Source organism: Sus scrofa, chromosome 9, assembly GCF_000003025.6.
Source record: "Sus scrofa isolate TJ Tabasco breed Duroc chromosome 9, Sscrofa11.1, whole genome shotgun sequence".
Taxonomy (NCBI): Eukaryota; Metazoa; Chordata; class Mammalia; order Artiodactyla; family Suidae; genus Sus; species Sus scrofa.
The window spans coordinates 57,005,051-57,020,818 of NC_010451.4; the positions used below are offsets into that span (position 1 = coordinate 57,005,051).

The following is a 15,768-nucleotide window of genomic DNA, read 5'->3' on the forward strand; positions in this document are numbered from 1 at the left end:
CTTGGGAAGTATATGAAGAAATTCTTTAATGATCAAGGAAAATAAAGATCAGAGAAAATAAGCAGCCTTAACAGGGCCACAAAATCAGGTACTCTGACTCTACCAATGCCTTTCCCTCCACTGAACTCCTGCAGCATTTTCTATCTTGATTACTGACCTAGCATTTGATATAATACCAATTTAGGTTTACCAAGGTATTAGTCCTGTCTCTCCAAGGATAATTCCATATATCTGGAATCAATCATACCTGTGTTCTTCAAAAATCACTTTATAAATGCTTGCATTATAACTGATGTGCCAATTAAATAAACCAAACATACTTAATATAAATGGAACCAAACAGTATATATGTCCTACTCATTTCGCTTCTTTCACTGGATAGAAATTATTTTGAGATTCACCCATGTTTGCAGGCTCAAGAATTTTTGTTCCTTTTACTGCTGAGTACTATCCCATTGTATCCATTGTACCACAGTCTGGTTATCATCTAACAGATGATAGACTTTGAACTGTTTCCAGTATGGAGCAATTACAAATAAGGTTGCTGTGAACAAAAAATATTGACTGGCTGACGTTCCTGCCATGGCTCAGTGGTTAATGAACCTGACTAGTATCTATAAGGATGCAGGTGCGAGATCCCTGGCCTTGCTCAGTGGGTTAAGGATCTGGCGTTGCTGAGAGCTGTGGTGCAGTTGCAGACACGGCTTGGATCCTGCAGTACTGTGGCTATAGTGTAGGCCAGCAGCTACAGCTCCGATTCGATCCATATGCTGCAGGTGCGGCCATAAAAAGACAAAAGACAAAAAAATAAAAATAAAAAATTGCCTGGCACATCAGTAAATAAAAGATGTTACAGCCATCAAATTACAGCCATGCTGACAGTGAGCCCTGAGGGAGCTCAGGATGGAAATAGGGTGCAGTCATCAGACTAGTCACCCCCACCCCCAACCCTCAATGCACTCTGAGGAGTCTCAGGATGAGAAAGCACAGGATGCTGGGCCCATGTAGCTGAGATGCATATCAAAGAAATGATTTCAATGAGCCCAGACTCTTGCATCTTGCCACAGAAAAGTGCTAAATTCCTTGAGATATCTGGTTTTCTTTAATCTTCTGAAGTTTCTACTACCTGGTCTTTGTTGCAAAAACTCCTACATATCCTGGCTCCCCTGGCCTGCCTCTTTCAAGTGGTCCCTCAGAGCAATCTGAGAGTCCACTTCTGTGGACTGGGCTTGAAGTCCTCAGAATGTCTGCCAAATAAAACATAATTCTTAACATTGAGGTTGTGTTTTTTTTTTTTCACTTGACACTGCTATGAACATTTGTGCACAAGTCTTCATATAAACACACCAGGAGAGGTTCTTAATCATTTCTATTCCTATACCATTTATATATGCTATACTCTTGGGGTACGGGGGCATGCCCGCGGCATGCAGAAGTTCCTGGGCCATGTATTGAACACAAGCCACAACAGTGACAACAATGGATCCTTGACCTGTTAAGCCACCAGAGAGCTTCACACATGCTATATTCTTATTAATAATACTGCTTATTATAGTATAGTGGTTCTCAACTGGGCATCCCTTCACAGCCACAAAAGAATCACTGCTCTGTTAATCAGTAGAGTATTTTATGCATAATGGGTGATCAGTTAAGCTGTCTATAGATCTTGTTCTCCTATAGATCCATATGCTACTTGAGGGAAAATGCTGAACGTATGTGTATTCTGTAACTGCTTAACACAGAGAGAGCGTTTAAAAAACATTGACTAGGAGTTCCCTAGTTGGTTCAGTGGGTTAAGGATCTGGCATCGTCACTGCTGTGGCCTGGGTTCCCTGAGCTGGGAACTTCCACAATTCCACAGGCTCAGCCAAAAACAAAATAAAAAAAAGGAAAATAAATAAATAAATGTCTGTGGTGCTTATCTTTGGAATAAGCATATGCTTTTATGCTCATTTGTATTACTTTTTTTTCTGGCCACACCTGCAGCATGTAAAGTTCCTGGGCCAGGGACAACTCCTGCCACAGCAGTGGCCTGAGCTGATGTGGTAACAACATTGGATCTTTAGTCTGCTGTGCCACAAGGGAACTCCTATGGTCATTCACATTATTAATAAAAGTATAATTATAAATGCCTGAAATAATTTTTTTTTTTTTTTTTTGGTCTTTTTGCTATTTCTTTGGGCCGCTCCCGCGGCATGTGGAGGTTCCCAGGCTAGGGGTCAAATCGGAGCTGTAGACACCGGCCTACTCCAGAGCCACAGCAACGCGGGATCCGAGCCACGTCTGCAACCACAGCTCACGGCAACGCCGGATCATTAACCCACTGAGCAAGGGCAGGGACCGAACTCGCAACCTCATGGTTCCTAGTTGGATTCGTTAACCACCGCACCACGATGGGAACTCCCTGAAATAAATATTTTTAAAGGAGTTTAACATATACAACATGCAAATGTTTTAAAGAAAACCTGTCAATATGGATAGTTTAAAAATGGAAAAGCCATTAACTCAGAGCAGAAACTTCACGCTAAAATTACACAGAAATTTTAGTAGTGAAAACACAACTCATCTACTTCCTTCTCCAGAAAGTTACTGTTAAAATAGTATGTTTTTCACTACTGCTTCCTTTAGAATAAAGTTTTCTGGACAATTATTACAGCATCTCATATTTTAAGTTTTGTTCTAAGAAAAACTGTCACTATGTTGTCAATCTAAGCAAAAACAAACATCCATATTTTCCAAGAAAGGAATCACTTTTTAGAATTGATCCACATGAGTACTCATACTTGAGAGCATGAACACTAATGAAAGTGCATGTAATCTTTATCTGACAATAGTTTAATTCCCAAGCGTTTTCTTTAGGTTTATTCTGAACGAATTACTACTGTACTTGAGTTATAAAAAAATTAAGTCACTTAACTTTTATAACTAGCCACTTTTTACTCAAGTAAACGCTTAATTCCCAAGCGTTTTCTTTAGGTTTATTCTGAACGAATTACTACTGTACTTGAGTTATAAAAAAATTAAGTCACTTAACTTTTATAACCAGCCACTTTTTACTCAAGTAAAGATTTTAATCATTTTACTACATGAAGAAGTCCTTTCTAGTTCAGAACTTTGAGAAAAAGAGAGACTGAGATTTATGTGGAGTTAAACTTTAATTAAACCAGTAACGTTAAACTATAAGAATTTCCTCTCACTGCTGGTAGCCATAGAGTCATGCTGATTATTAATGTCGATATCCAGGGAAAGTAAGTTAATGTACATTGAGTAACTCCTACCAAGTATAGCTCTCTCTGGCCTCACAATTCTGGGAAAAGGATTTTTACGATCTAATTATAAATAAGGAAACAGAAGATTAAATTAACTTGTCCACACTCCTATAAGCAATAAAACTGGGATTTGAAGAAAGGTCTGACTGAAAAAACCAAAATCACAGCCCCCTCTCCCCACCTCATCAGTTACCATTTGTAAGAACTCAACCACAGTACTTAAGGGATATCAGCTATTAATATCAAATCACTTTTACTAGAAAGAAAGCTTGAAGAAAGTGCGTATCTTATTTCAGTCTTTTGGATCCTTACATGAAAAAGTTAAATTCCAGTCAGTTTTAGTCAATTAGCACTTAAACAGCTCTTTGTTTCTCTAAGCGTTGTAAGTGGTCATATCAAGTACTTTAGTCCCACTGTGTATGCTTTAAAATATGTACGTAAGTATAGTGGCTTTACCCAACATGCCTTTGCAGTGTTACCAACCTTACATGTGTCTTAGGGATTTGAACTGTGTTCTCCCAAAAGATATTTTGAGTCCCCAGTACCTGAGAACGTTACCTTATTTGGAAACAGGCTCTTTATAAAAGTAATCAAATTTAACTGAAGTGATTAGGATGTCCTTATACAAAGTAAAATTCAAAGACAGATGCACAAAAGAAGAATGCCATGTTAGGACTGAAATTATGCTGCCACAGGCCAAAGCACTAGCAAAAGCAAGGAGAGAGGACAAGAATAGCTTCTTCCCTCATTAAGTTCCTTCCCTTAGATGGGATCAATCCTGCCAATACCATGTAAGCTCCAAATCAAACAAAATTTCTCTTTAAGCCATCCAGTTTGTGGTACTTTGTTACAGCAGCATTAGCAAACTAATACATGTCTACTTCTTAAAGTAATGTAAAACGTAACTACATTAAATTTTAATAAAAGCAGAGACTGCAATTTAAAAAGCAAGCCCAACTGTATGTTCTTTATAAGAAACCTACTTTAAATAAAAAGAGAGGTATGTTACAAGACATACCATGCAAACAATAAGTACAGGAGTTAGCTATCTTTAATATCAGACAAGATAGACTTCATCACAAAAAGTATTACCAGCAACACAAAGGTGTGTAACAAAGAGTATATATGCACCTGATAACAATGCTTCAAAGCATTAGGAAGCAAATATTGACAGGATTACAGAGAAAGATAAACCATAGTAATAAATGGAAAATTTAACACCCTTCTTACTAATAATTGATAGAACCAGGCAAAAAAACAAAACCAAAAAACACCAAGCTATAAAGATCTGAAAAATACCATAGACCACCTTGACCTAATTGATATTTATAGTGCAGAATACCTATTCTTTTCAAGTGCAAGAAGGTATGTTCACTAAGAGAGACCATGTGCTGGGCCATTAGACAAATATTAATAAATTTTAAAGGAATGAATGCACACAAGAGTATGCTGAAGACGGAGTTCCCATTGTGGCGCAGTGGTTAACGAATCCGACTAGGAACCATGAGGTTGCGGGTTCGGTCCCTGCCCTTGCTCAGTGGGTTGACGATCCGGCGTTGCCGTGAGCTGTGGTGTGGGTTGCAGACGGGGCTCGGATCCTGAGTTGCTGTGGCTCTGGCGTAGGCTGGTGGCAATGGCTCCGATTTGACCCCTAGCCTGGGAACCTCCATATGCCGCAGGGGCGGCCCAAGAAATAGCAAAAAGACAAAAAAAAAAAAAAAAAAAAAGAGTATGCTGAAGCCATAGGTGAAGTCCATGAATGCACATAGACTATGTTCTCTAATCATAATAAAGAAAATTAGAAATCAATGAGTAGTCAACAAAATTCCATACATTTTTAAATAAAAAATACTTCTAAATAGTTCATAGGTTGATGAAGGAATCAACAAGGGAAACTGGAAAGTATTTTTAACTGAGAAATATTGAAAATACAACATTATCAACATCTGTGGAATGTAATAGCTAAAGTAGTGCTTAGAGTAAAATTTACAGTTTTAAATATATATATACATATTAGAAAAGGTTTAAAAATCTTTGGCTTACCACGACATACTCTACTATCTCACACTCAATAAGACGGTTCATATAAAAAACAAAATAACAGGAGTTCAGTGGAAACGAATCTTCGTCCATGAGGAGGCAGTTTGATCCCTGGCCTCGCTCAGTGGGTTAAGGATGTGGTGTTGCCATGGGCTGTGATGTAGGTCGCAGATGCCGCTCGGATCTGGTGTTGCTATGGCATAGGCCAGTGGCTACAGCTCTGATTCAACCCCTAGCCTGGGAACCTCCATCTACCGCAGGTGCTGCCCTAAAAAAAATAAAAATAAAAATAAATAACAAGTGTTTCCAAAGATGTGGAGAAATGGAGCCCTTACCACATATGATCTAGCAATTCTACTTCTAGGTATATACAGCAAAGAACTCAAAGTAGGGGCATGAACATATACTTGGACAAAAATGTTCACAGGGGCAGTTAATCACAATTGAAAAATGTCTATCAGATAAATGGATAAACAAAATGTGGTATATACCTACGATGGAATATTATTTAGCCTTAAGGATATTCTAACATGTACTAGGACATTGATAAGCCTTGAGGACATTGTGCTAAGTAAAACAAGCCAGTTGCAAGATGAACACTGCAAAGCCAGTTGCAAATCAAACACTGTTGGATTTCAAATATACAAGACCCCTAGAGTACTCAAATTCATAGATAAGAAGTAGATATCACGAAAAAAAAATTAAAGCCAAATCTTGGTTCTGTGAAGAGTTAAGCAAAATTGATAAGCCTTTAGCTAGACTGACCAAGGGAAAAAAAGAAATGGAAAAAAAGGGTGGGGGCAGTAGAAGGAAAACCTTGGAAAGAGATATAATGACCAGGATGGTAGACTGTCCCAGAAATGAAGGGTGTAGAGTAGGAGTGGCCAACAGTGTCAAATGCTGATATAGGTCAAATAAGATACAGACCAAAGTCTATTCAATTTATCCATAAGAAGTCACTGATGACCTTAAAATTGCACATAATAGAGAGGTAGTAGACTGTAATAGACAAAGAGTAAACAGAAATGAGGAAGTGAAAATTTTGAGTGTAGACAAGTCAATCTGAAGAACTCTGACTTTAAAGATAGGGCAAATGTGTTAGCTGGAGGGAGGATACTGGTATTTTTATTGAATGGAAGAAACTAGAGAATGCTTCTTCCCCCAGATAAGCTTTTCTAAATTGTGATAAAATATACAAAGAATGTTTTAAGTGTTGGTGGAAAAGACTCAGAGAAGGAAAAGTTAAGATACAGAAAACAGGTGATAACAGATAGTATAAGGTCCCTGGATAGGTAAAAAGAAACTGGATTCAGGGCTTGAGTAAAAGAATTAGCCTTAAACAGAATGAGACCCAATGATAGGAAAAAAGAGGAAAGAAAAGGTGTAGTTACAGTTAAGTTTATAGGTCTGTGGTAAGAAGTAGCGGGAGTTCTTGTCTGATTGCTTAGACATTTACTTCTCTTAAGTTACAGGTAGAGGTTAGATTGACAAGAGATAAAGAAGAATTTGAGGGAAATGAAACATTAAAAAAAAAGTGTGGAGGAAAAAAAAAAAAGGATGGCTAGGAGGCCCTGGAGGCCTAACTGAAACCCAGACCACAAATTTCTAGTCCTAATCATCTACATAGCTTTTGAGTTATGTATATCTCAAGAAACTGTTAAAAAAAAAAAAATGGCTTTGAACCATTTTAAAAAAGTATTAATAATCAGAAGTTAATACTTACACAGTACTCAAATGTACCAGGCATTGTTCTAAGTACTTTTCACATATTAAATAATTTAATTTTCATACAGCAGTTTGACATAGGTATCATTTTTTATCTGCACTTAAACCAGTAAGGAAAATGAAGCAAAGAGAAGCTAAGGAACAGACTACAGCCACATAATCAGTAAAAATCAGAGTCAAGATGTGAACCCAGGCGGTATGCTGAGTTGTGCCCCTTAACACTACACTGGTTTGCCTCTCAAAGTAAAGCTTAAGTGAACCTAGTTGAAGTAGGAAGAAATGAGGAGGAAAAATACCAGGTGCCAACAATAAAGAGGTAGTGATTCCTGTAAATAGAAGAAGCAGAGTTTGAATAGTTTTATGTGCCATGTGAAAGGCACCAAAGATAAAAGAAACTGTCCTCATACAGTAATGGAAAGCCACAAAAAAGGAAATGAGCAATGCTGGAAGATCCAAGGCAGAAAGGAAGAAAAGCAAAGAGTGAAGGAAAAAGTAAAACCCAAGATACAAAATGTAAAAAGGAGAAAAAGGTAAAAGTGAAAGAAAGCACATACACACACACACACACATACACCAATAAAAGGGAAAAATGAAACAGAAGCAAAGTATGCCCAAGCCCCTGAAAACTCTATTTTCTTTGTTTGGACCAAAGAATTTACTAGTTTTATCAAAGAGTATAAAGAAAATATTTAATAGAGGGTAGCTCTGAATATGCTTACTAGCTAACATAGGTGAAGATCAGATACTTAAAGATCTGAATTGAGAAAACTTTTAAATTTTTTTAAAAATTTTATGGCCACACCTGTGGCATATGGAAGTTCATTGAATCCAAGCCACAGCTGCAGCAAAGTTGGACTCTTTAACCCACTTTCCTGGAACAGGGGCCGATCTGAATCTCCCCAGCAATCCTGAGCCACCGCAGTTCCCGATTTTTAACCCATTGCACCATGCTGTGAACTCCTAAGAGAAACCTTTTTAAAAAATCAAGTAAATGTGTTTCACAAGCCAGAGGACAGCAAAATCCTATTCCAGAAATTACAGTTTTCGGTTACATGCTACCAAGATGTTTGTAATTATGCTGAATTCATCAAAAACTACCAAAACCAAATAGCAACATTAAAAAATATATACCATTTAATACCTACAGGACAGTAATATAGAATACTGAAATTACAAATTCTTTAGCTATCAAACATGTGTAATTTTATTTTACTTTATTTTTTTAATCTTTTTTGCTTTTCAGGGCCATACCTGTGGCACATGGAGGTTCTCAGGCTAGGGATCCAATGGGAACTACAGCTGCCAGCCTACACCATGGCCACGGCAATGGCAGATCTGAGCTGCGTCTGTGACCTACACCACAGCAACACCAGATCCCTAACCCACTGGAGGAGGCCAGGGATCGAACCCGCATCCTCAAGGATGCTAGCCGGATTCCTTTCCGCCACGACAAGAACTCCTTAAGTTTTTTTTTTAAAGCTATACAGTTATTAAAATGGAAGAACATTCAATATGGAGATAAAAGATGTTCTAGAAAGTTTCATCCACCAATTTTCACTCTTATAGGACAGAGTTATCAATGTGAAACACCACAAGGTCAATGATTTACTCCAGGATCAGTTATGTAAAAATGTGCTGCCTAAGGTCACCTTTGGCACTAATAATAATTTTAGTGAAGAAATTAACATAACACTCTATGTGCCCTTCAAGCAGGAGTGTAATGTATCTTTAAAGACACACATACAATCACTATTTTATTCTAGATTCTGTGACTAAGATCCAGAGATCTCACTGTCTAAAATGGCGTAAAGTATTTCTGACATAAAGAACAAAGGAAAACTAATGTGGCTTTCAGCTTAAGAGAGAAAATTTCAAGCAATCATTCTGAAGTACATGGAGAAGTGTCTCAATCACGAATGTGGTTCCATTTAAATTTGAAGTAAAAATACCGGAGTTCCCTGTCATGGTGCAGTGGTTAATGAATCTGACCAGGAACCATGAGGTTGCGGGTTCGATCCCTGGCCTTGCTCAGTGGGTTAAGGATCCGGCGTTGCCGTGAGCTGTGGTGTAGGCTGCAGACGCGGCTCGGATCCCACGTTGCTGTGGCTCTGGTGTAGGCCAGCAGCTACAGCTCTGATTTGACCCCTAGCCTGGGAACCTCCATATGCCTCGGGAGCGGCTCGAGAAAAGGCAGAAAGACAAAAAAAAAAAAAAAGTAAAAATACCCCATATAGCTTATACAAAGATATGCCTAATAGTAGTCTACAAAGTAACAGGAAACCATGGGGGGAAATAAATATATATATATATTCAATATATATAAATAAAAATATTAAAAATTACAGTTGGAAGAAGCCAAATTAATCAGGAGCCCCTAACTAGGGAAGGAAACCCCTTTTAAAAATAGTCTTTGATACATGACTATTTTCAATAACAAGAATTTTATCCTTTACAAAGTTAGGAAGACTTACTCAAAATTTAAAACCTTTGGTGTATTATGAAAAATTTTAGAAACAACAAAATTTAAAGAATTTTTACAGGAGAATGCCCCCAAAACCATACCCAGATTCTACCACGAACATTCTAGAATATTTGTTTTATTACACATCCATCCAAACTCCCATCCATCTTGATTTTTGATGTTCTACTTTTTAAATGCCTATTAAAATGGTATCTAAATGCAATTTCCAAAGCAAGGTCTGATAACTAAAAAGGACACGTGTAGTAGACAAGCACATGGGGCTCTTGGCATGCAATCACTGGAATTTCTATAGGACCAACATCAATCATGTACTTCCTGTAATTTGACCCATGCTGAGTTAAAATATATCCAATTTTATGACACATTATATTTACTTGTAAGATGTAGCAAAGTAGTTAAGTGAAACACTGAAGACACCTGAGTTTGAAATCTGGGTATCAGTTTACTTGCCAAGTGAGATAGCAGCAGCAATAACAAATGGTTAATAGGTTATTTAAATGAGATAATGCATGAAATGTTTAGCACAGTACTACCTCTTTGAAAGGGCTCAGCAACTGTTAGCAATTATCATCACTCTATTAGCCCAATCTATCGTAACAGGCTCTAGCTGCATTTTTAGGAGGCATTTTAGTTCACCTCTAGTTCTGAAGGAAACCTCCCTGCCAGAGCATCTCCAATAAAACAACTGATTCAAGACAGCTGCTCAAAATCACTGAGCAAAAGGTAGGCAGGAACAGGATTATTTGCTTGGTGTCAAAGTACTACCCCCAAATCACATACAAATCATAAACAGGCAAACCACACTTTAATAGATCTGATAGTCACCACTTTGATCAAGTGGCCACATTTAGTATTCGTAATAGTGTAGCAATGACATTAAATACCTCCTATATGATGTAACATGAAATACACCGCATCATCTATAAAATAATCTTTCCAAAGAAAGTTTTCCTCAAGCTAATCAGTTAGGTTTCTTTAGACCTAACTTTCAGTAACAGGAAATTCAGAGGGAGAGAGGAATAAATTAAATGACCCCACCAGGAAACAGACAAGCCTAATGTAAGTGGGAGAATTCTCTAAGACAACCGGTTTCATCAATTAAGTATCAGGAAAAAAAGGAGAGGAGGACACAGGATTTTTCAAAAAGGAACTAAGTGGGTAATTAACAAATGCAACTCAGGAATCTTGACTGAATACCGCTTGGGATTTCCCAAAACGACCTTGGAGTACTATGGAAATTTGCATATGGACTGTTAATTTAGAAAGGTGTTAATGCTATGTAGGGATTAGTAGAATGTCCATAGTTTTGGGAAACACTTGGGGAAATACTGGAGTGTCTTGGTGTTTGCAATTTACTTTCAAATAGTTAGAGAGACACACAGAAAGGGAAGAGAGGTGGGGGGGTCAATACCACAAAAATGCTAATCACTGAATCTAAGTATTGGAGTATTCACTACATTTTCCCTTAATTTCCGAGAGACTGGTATTTTTCACATTAAGTTTTTTAAAAGTATTCCTATACTGAGAGGCACAGTAGAAAACATTTCTACAATGGAATTATATCTGGGGACAAATTTCACTTCTATTACTAACTAGTTGTGTGGCCTAAGGCAAAGTTACTTAAAATTACTTAAGTTTCTGTCTCATCTATAAAACTCAAGTAATAATGTCTAAGTCATTAGGTTGTTCTAAGAATCAAATCAGATCACATGTGTAAAATGCCTAGTAGTGTAGCACAGAAAAAGTAAACCTGGTTTGCCTATTTAATGCTATCATTCTAAAATACAGGGCTATAGGAAAACATTCCTTTCATTATCGCCACATTCCACGATAAAGATACATTAGGTAAAATTAAAAGTCCATTGGCAGTTAAAGCGAAGTGACGGGGGTAAGTAAATGCATAATGAAGATTTATATAATATTTTTTAAAATCCAGTAATTCCAACTGAGACCCTCTAGGCAAAAAAATCTACCTACCCAAACCATTCGTATCTATCAAATTGTGAAGTCTGCTTTTGGTATTAGCCTCTATCCGAATAAAACATTAAGAAAATAAGTGGAAGTTAGAGACTTTCTTCCTGACCAACTGATAATCTACTTATACGTTTTCTTAAAAAAACGAAGTTTTTGTCTTCATTTCTATAAGTTCCAATAAAGCACACAATTTTTGGGCTTTATCCTAAATTCTAGTTAAGCATCATACAACTCACAAGCATGCAGTTTCCTTTCATCAGTGCTAACGTAACTCGTCATGTCACTCGCAGGTAACCCTTTTCCGGCTAGGCCAGCAGAAAATGACTAGAAGCAGACCCATCCTCAGGTAGGGAAGAAAAAAACGTGGGTTTTTTTGTTTTGTTTTTTAAATAAGTGTCGCCCTTTTTTTCCCCACTATCAGAAAAAGAAGCAGGGGAGAGGAGGGAACAGTCGGATCTCGGGCTCCCGGCACGACCAGGTGGGACGCTGACACCCCGCCTCCTCGGGGTTAGGGTGCTGGGCACACGCGCGTGCACACTGGGGGCGCCCTGGGAGATCGGGGCAATTTCTCCTGGACGTCAGGGCCCAGGTTCAGTCTCCTCCCTAAAGGATTAGATACCATTGAGAGCACCCGATAGGGTTCTCCCGGTTCCTTACCGTCCAGCGCCCAGATGGGAGACGCACGGTGGCAGCCCTCGGCGGGCGCGCGCGGCGAAAAAGGGCCGGCCCCCGCCCTCCCCTTCCCTCTTCGTTACCTGCGGGCGGCGGTGCCAGGGCCCGGAGGCCTGCTGCTCCTCCTCCTCCTCCCCTCCAGGCTGTGGCGGCGAGGTGGCGGCGGCGGCGGCGGCCCGGGGGAGGGGGCGGAGCGCGCGGCTCGCAGCCTCTCTCCTCCCCCGGGAGGCGGAGGGGACCCTATCTCGGGCCGCCGCGCCTAGGCCCGTGGACGGCCTGCGGCTGGGGCATGGCGGCCCCGAGCAGCGGCGTGCCTGCGAGGTGGGGGGCGAGAGGCGGCGGGAGGGAAGAGCGCCGAGGGCCTGAGGGGAGGAGCGAGGGGGCCCCGCGAGCCGCGCGAGCGGCCGTTGGGGGCGGTTGGCCGAGGGCAAGCGGTTTGGGGAGCGCGGCGACGGCTCGCGTTTTCCTGGCGGGTCGGGGTGGGGAAGGGGAAGGGGAGTGAGGGGAGGGGAGGGGGAGGTTGGGAGGGAGCCGCCGCCGCGCGCGTGCGGGACGGCGCCGCCGCTGTTGCCGCTCGGCTCACTCCAGCCTGTTTGGGGGCACTTTGTTTGTGTCCCACAATGCTCTGCGCGGGCGGCCGGGCTGGGGAAGGGGAGGGCAAGTGGGCGGGGCGGAGCGAGCTCGGGGGCGGGGCGCGAGCGGGGAGACACGGGTATTGCGCAGCCGCAGAAAAGGCCGCTCCCAGTTCGGGGCTTGAACTGTGGGCGACTCGGCCTCCTGACACCCGCGGGTTTTGACACCGCTCGTGCATCTTTGCGTCTGTGCACACGTGCTGATTTACCGATACACACCGCCCAGACCCTGGCCAATTCGCTTTTCCTCTACCCGTCCAAAGCCGCCTTCCCGTTAGCCCTGACAAACATTTCTGGGCATGGTTCACGCTTCTTGTCTTTTTTTGTTTTCTTTGAACTAAAACCGAAAGAAACTCCTGTTTTCTCGAGTGGTTTCTGTAGCGGGGTTGAACCGGAACACCCCAGGCGCTTTCTCTTGGTGAGGGAGCTGAGCTGGTAGTGGGCCCATTTCTCGCACACGGAAACTGAGGCCTGCGGAGAGGCGGCCTTGACAGGTGAGGACGCTGAGCCCCGCTGGCTCCCACGCCCGCTTCCGCTGCAGGCAGCCGGTGTCCCGGTTGCCTGCGGCCTTTGCACCCCCGGCGTCATATTGGTGCCCGAGGATTTTTCTAGAACTTCCCTCCCTGGGCCACCTGGCGGGACGTGCGGTTCTGAAGTGACTGAAGGAATTCATCTCGTTCCCCCAAAATATGCCCGTTCCTTCCACAAGCTTGAATTTTTTTGGCTCTACCACCACTAACCTGGCTTTCCGGCGGGGAAGACTGTGGGGCGCCCCGAAGTGACTGGTACGGCCGGGAGGCGCTCTAGAGCTCTCGGTCCACTGCAAAATCATGTAAAGTGGTAAAATTCCTGGACCCCAAGTCTTAGCGTCCCGGGGCGGGCGGGCGAGCGCCCGGGACGGAGATCGGCGGGTAGAAGGGGCGCCAGGGCTGCGGGTACAAGCGCGCTCCAGGCAAGCCCGCCGGCCGCGCAGAGGTGGAGGGGGTGCGGCCTGCAGTGCCTCAGGCGCTCTGGGTTCGCATACTTTGTTTTCCCACGCCTCCAGCTTTTACACCGAAAGACTTCTCTCCAAAGGGCTTTGTGCAAGGTGAGCTGACATCCCGCCCGAAGTAGAGTGGAGATTTCTTTTGAAACACTTGGTAACGTCTTGCATTAATCTTTCCGAGAGACCAGCACCCTAGCACCCCCTCTTTCTAACCACTGAAACCCACTTTAAAAATAAAGGCCATAAAAACAACGTCTAATTTTATAGTCTTTTGCAGTTTCCAACTGCTTTTCCAGTATGTATGTCTAACGGCCACCGCAATTGTAGTACTAATAAGTTTTACCACTATTTCCACCATCATTTTATTATTCCCATTTCAGAGATCCAAGTCGGAACGATGTGAAAGAGGCCCAGAAAATTTTGTGCTGAAATTTGAAGAAGGAGAAAAAAAGAAGGTGGAATGCTTACCCTCGGCGGAAAACAGGAGCGACAGAGCAAGTCTCAGGAAGGCCTGAAGTCCTGGTGTTAGAGCAGGTGCACAGGTAACACCTGGAGAAGAATCAGGATGGGAATAAAGTCAAACAAATCGTGTCGACCTCTCCTAGGGTATTCAGTAGGACAGTCAATAAAAGACAACTGGTCAGGTCCTTACTACTCATTACCCAAGGGACTGAGGTGGCAACTTCCTTTCGTGGCAAGAGTAGCAGCCCTGGCCAAAAAAACAAAACAAAACAAAACCAGCTTTCTTTTTTAGTTTACTCTCTTTTCTCCCTTTCCTTCCCTTTTGTACTATTCTGATTTTCATTTTACACTTAAAAATTATCGGCCTCTCACTCCACCCCCACCCTGGGACTGGAAGATCAATTAACCACCAAATGGCTGTGGGGCCCTAAGGGCACAGTGCTAGATGCTTGGATAAGGTGTAAGAAGAAATACAAAGATTAACTTTGTTGTAGTCCTTTCCTCTGTTTTGGCTTTGGGTAGGGTTAGTTTCTGTGGCTTTTGCAGCCTCCCACTTTTTTCTTCCTGGACTAGTAGAGGCTTGCCCTTCAGTTGGTGGAATATATACACCTTTCTTTGACACTCGATTAAATAATACCACTGGGAGGATTTTCTGAAACCAGAATCCTGCATACAGGTGAAACAAACAAACGTAAAACAGTATGAGGAACCTTTAATTATTAACCTGGTGTAGGTGACGCTAAGGAATTCAAATTCCAGGCAAAGAGGGTTTTATTTCAGCCATAAATTTGGGGGACCAAATTCTGGCACAAATGCCACTTGCTTGTGTTAGAGCATTATAGCTGAGTGGGAACTTACTTAGTCCATAACTTATTTCAGAATAAGAATGCTTGACACTTAACTGCAAGATCTCTAGTCTGACTTGGCTCATTCCAATAGAGGAGAAATCATTTCTGCATAAAGTGCCCTTGCTCCTTTATTAGATCTTTCCAACTATATTAACAAAATTAGTCTTGCTCCCCCACCCTGAAACTTGTTCCTCTTCTAGTATTCCCAGTTCATCATCCATCCCGTTGTGCAAGTCAGCCTCACTGCTTCACTACTTTACCACTTCTCAGTTCTAGTCCATCAACAAGTCCTGCAGAATGTTCCCATTCCTGTGGCCACCATCCTAATCTAAGACACCAGTACGTTGTGCCTGGAAAATCGTGATACAGCTGACCTGGCTTCCTAAATGCATTTGCCTTTCTCTTCATTCTCTGCATGGTTGCAATGCATGCATAGCATACAATGGCTTCCTATTGTTTTTAGGATAAAATAGACTGGTACCATGGCTTTCACTGCCCTTTAAGGTGGGCCTGTACAATACATAGCTTCAGCTCTTTGTATTTTTTCCAAAAAGGTGCTAGCTGTGGGTCCCCCCAACCCCCACATCTTCTAAAATGCCACATGCTCTTCTCCAATGCATACATTGTTCCCTCTGTGTATAAAAATTTCATTCCTTAGCTAATTGCTCGCAATCGTCAC

The 15,768-nt window shown here is 41.7% G+C and overlaps 2 protein-coding genes across 7 annotated transcripts in view; one reads left to right on the forward strand and one right to left on the reverse strand.

Moving 5' to 3' along the window:
• ZBTB44 (zinc finger and BTB domain containing 44) overlaps positions 1-13,753 on the reverse strand; it is a 71,659-nt gene extending 57,906 nt beyond the window's left edge. For 3 of the 6 annotated variants that reach the window (XM_013979571.2, XM_013979570.2, XM_003130079.5), the window contains exon 1: positions 12,246-12,772. The gene's annotated coding sequence lies outside the window, so the exon portion shown is untranslated. Of the gene's footprint in view, positions 1-12,147; positions 12,172-12,245; positions 12,775-13,534 lie in introns of those variants that run through there. The other 3 variants (XM_003130080.5, XM_005667511.3, XM_021063162.1) reach the window with 3 other exon arrangements.
• On the forward strand, positions 11,731-15,198 carry LOC102165987 (proline-rich protein 18-like). Its single transcript, XM_021063955.1, has 3 exons — positions 11,731-11,757; positions 12,155-12,483; positions 14,160-15,198. The coding sequence occupies exons 1-3, from the start codon at positions 11,731-11,733 to the stop codon at positions 14,206-14,208; spliced, it is 405 nt and encodes a 134-aa protein (XP_020919614.1). The 3' UTR covers positions 14,209-15,198.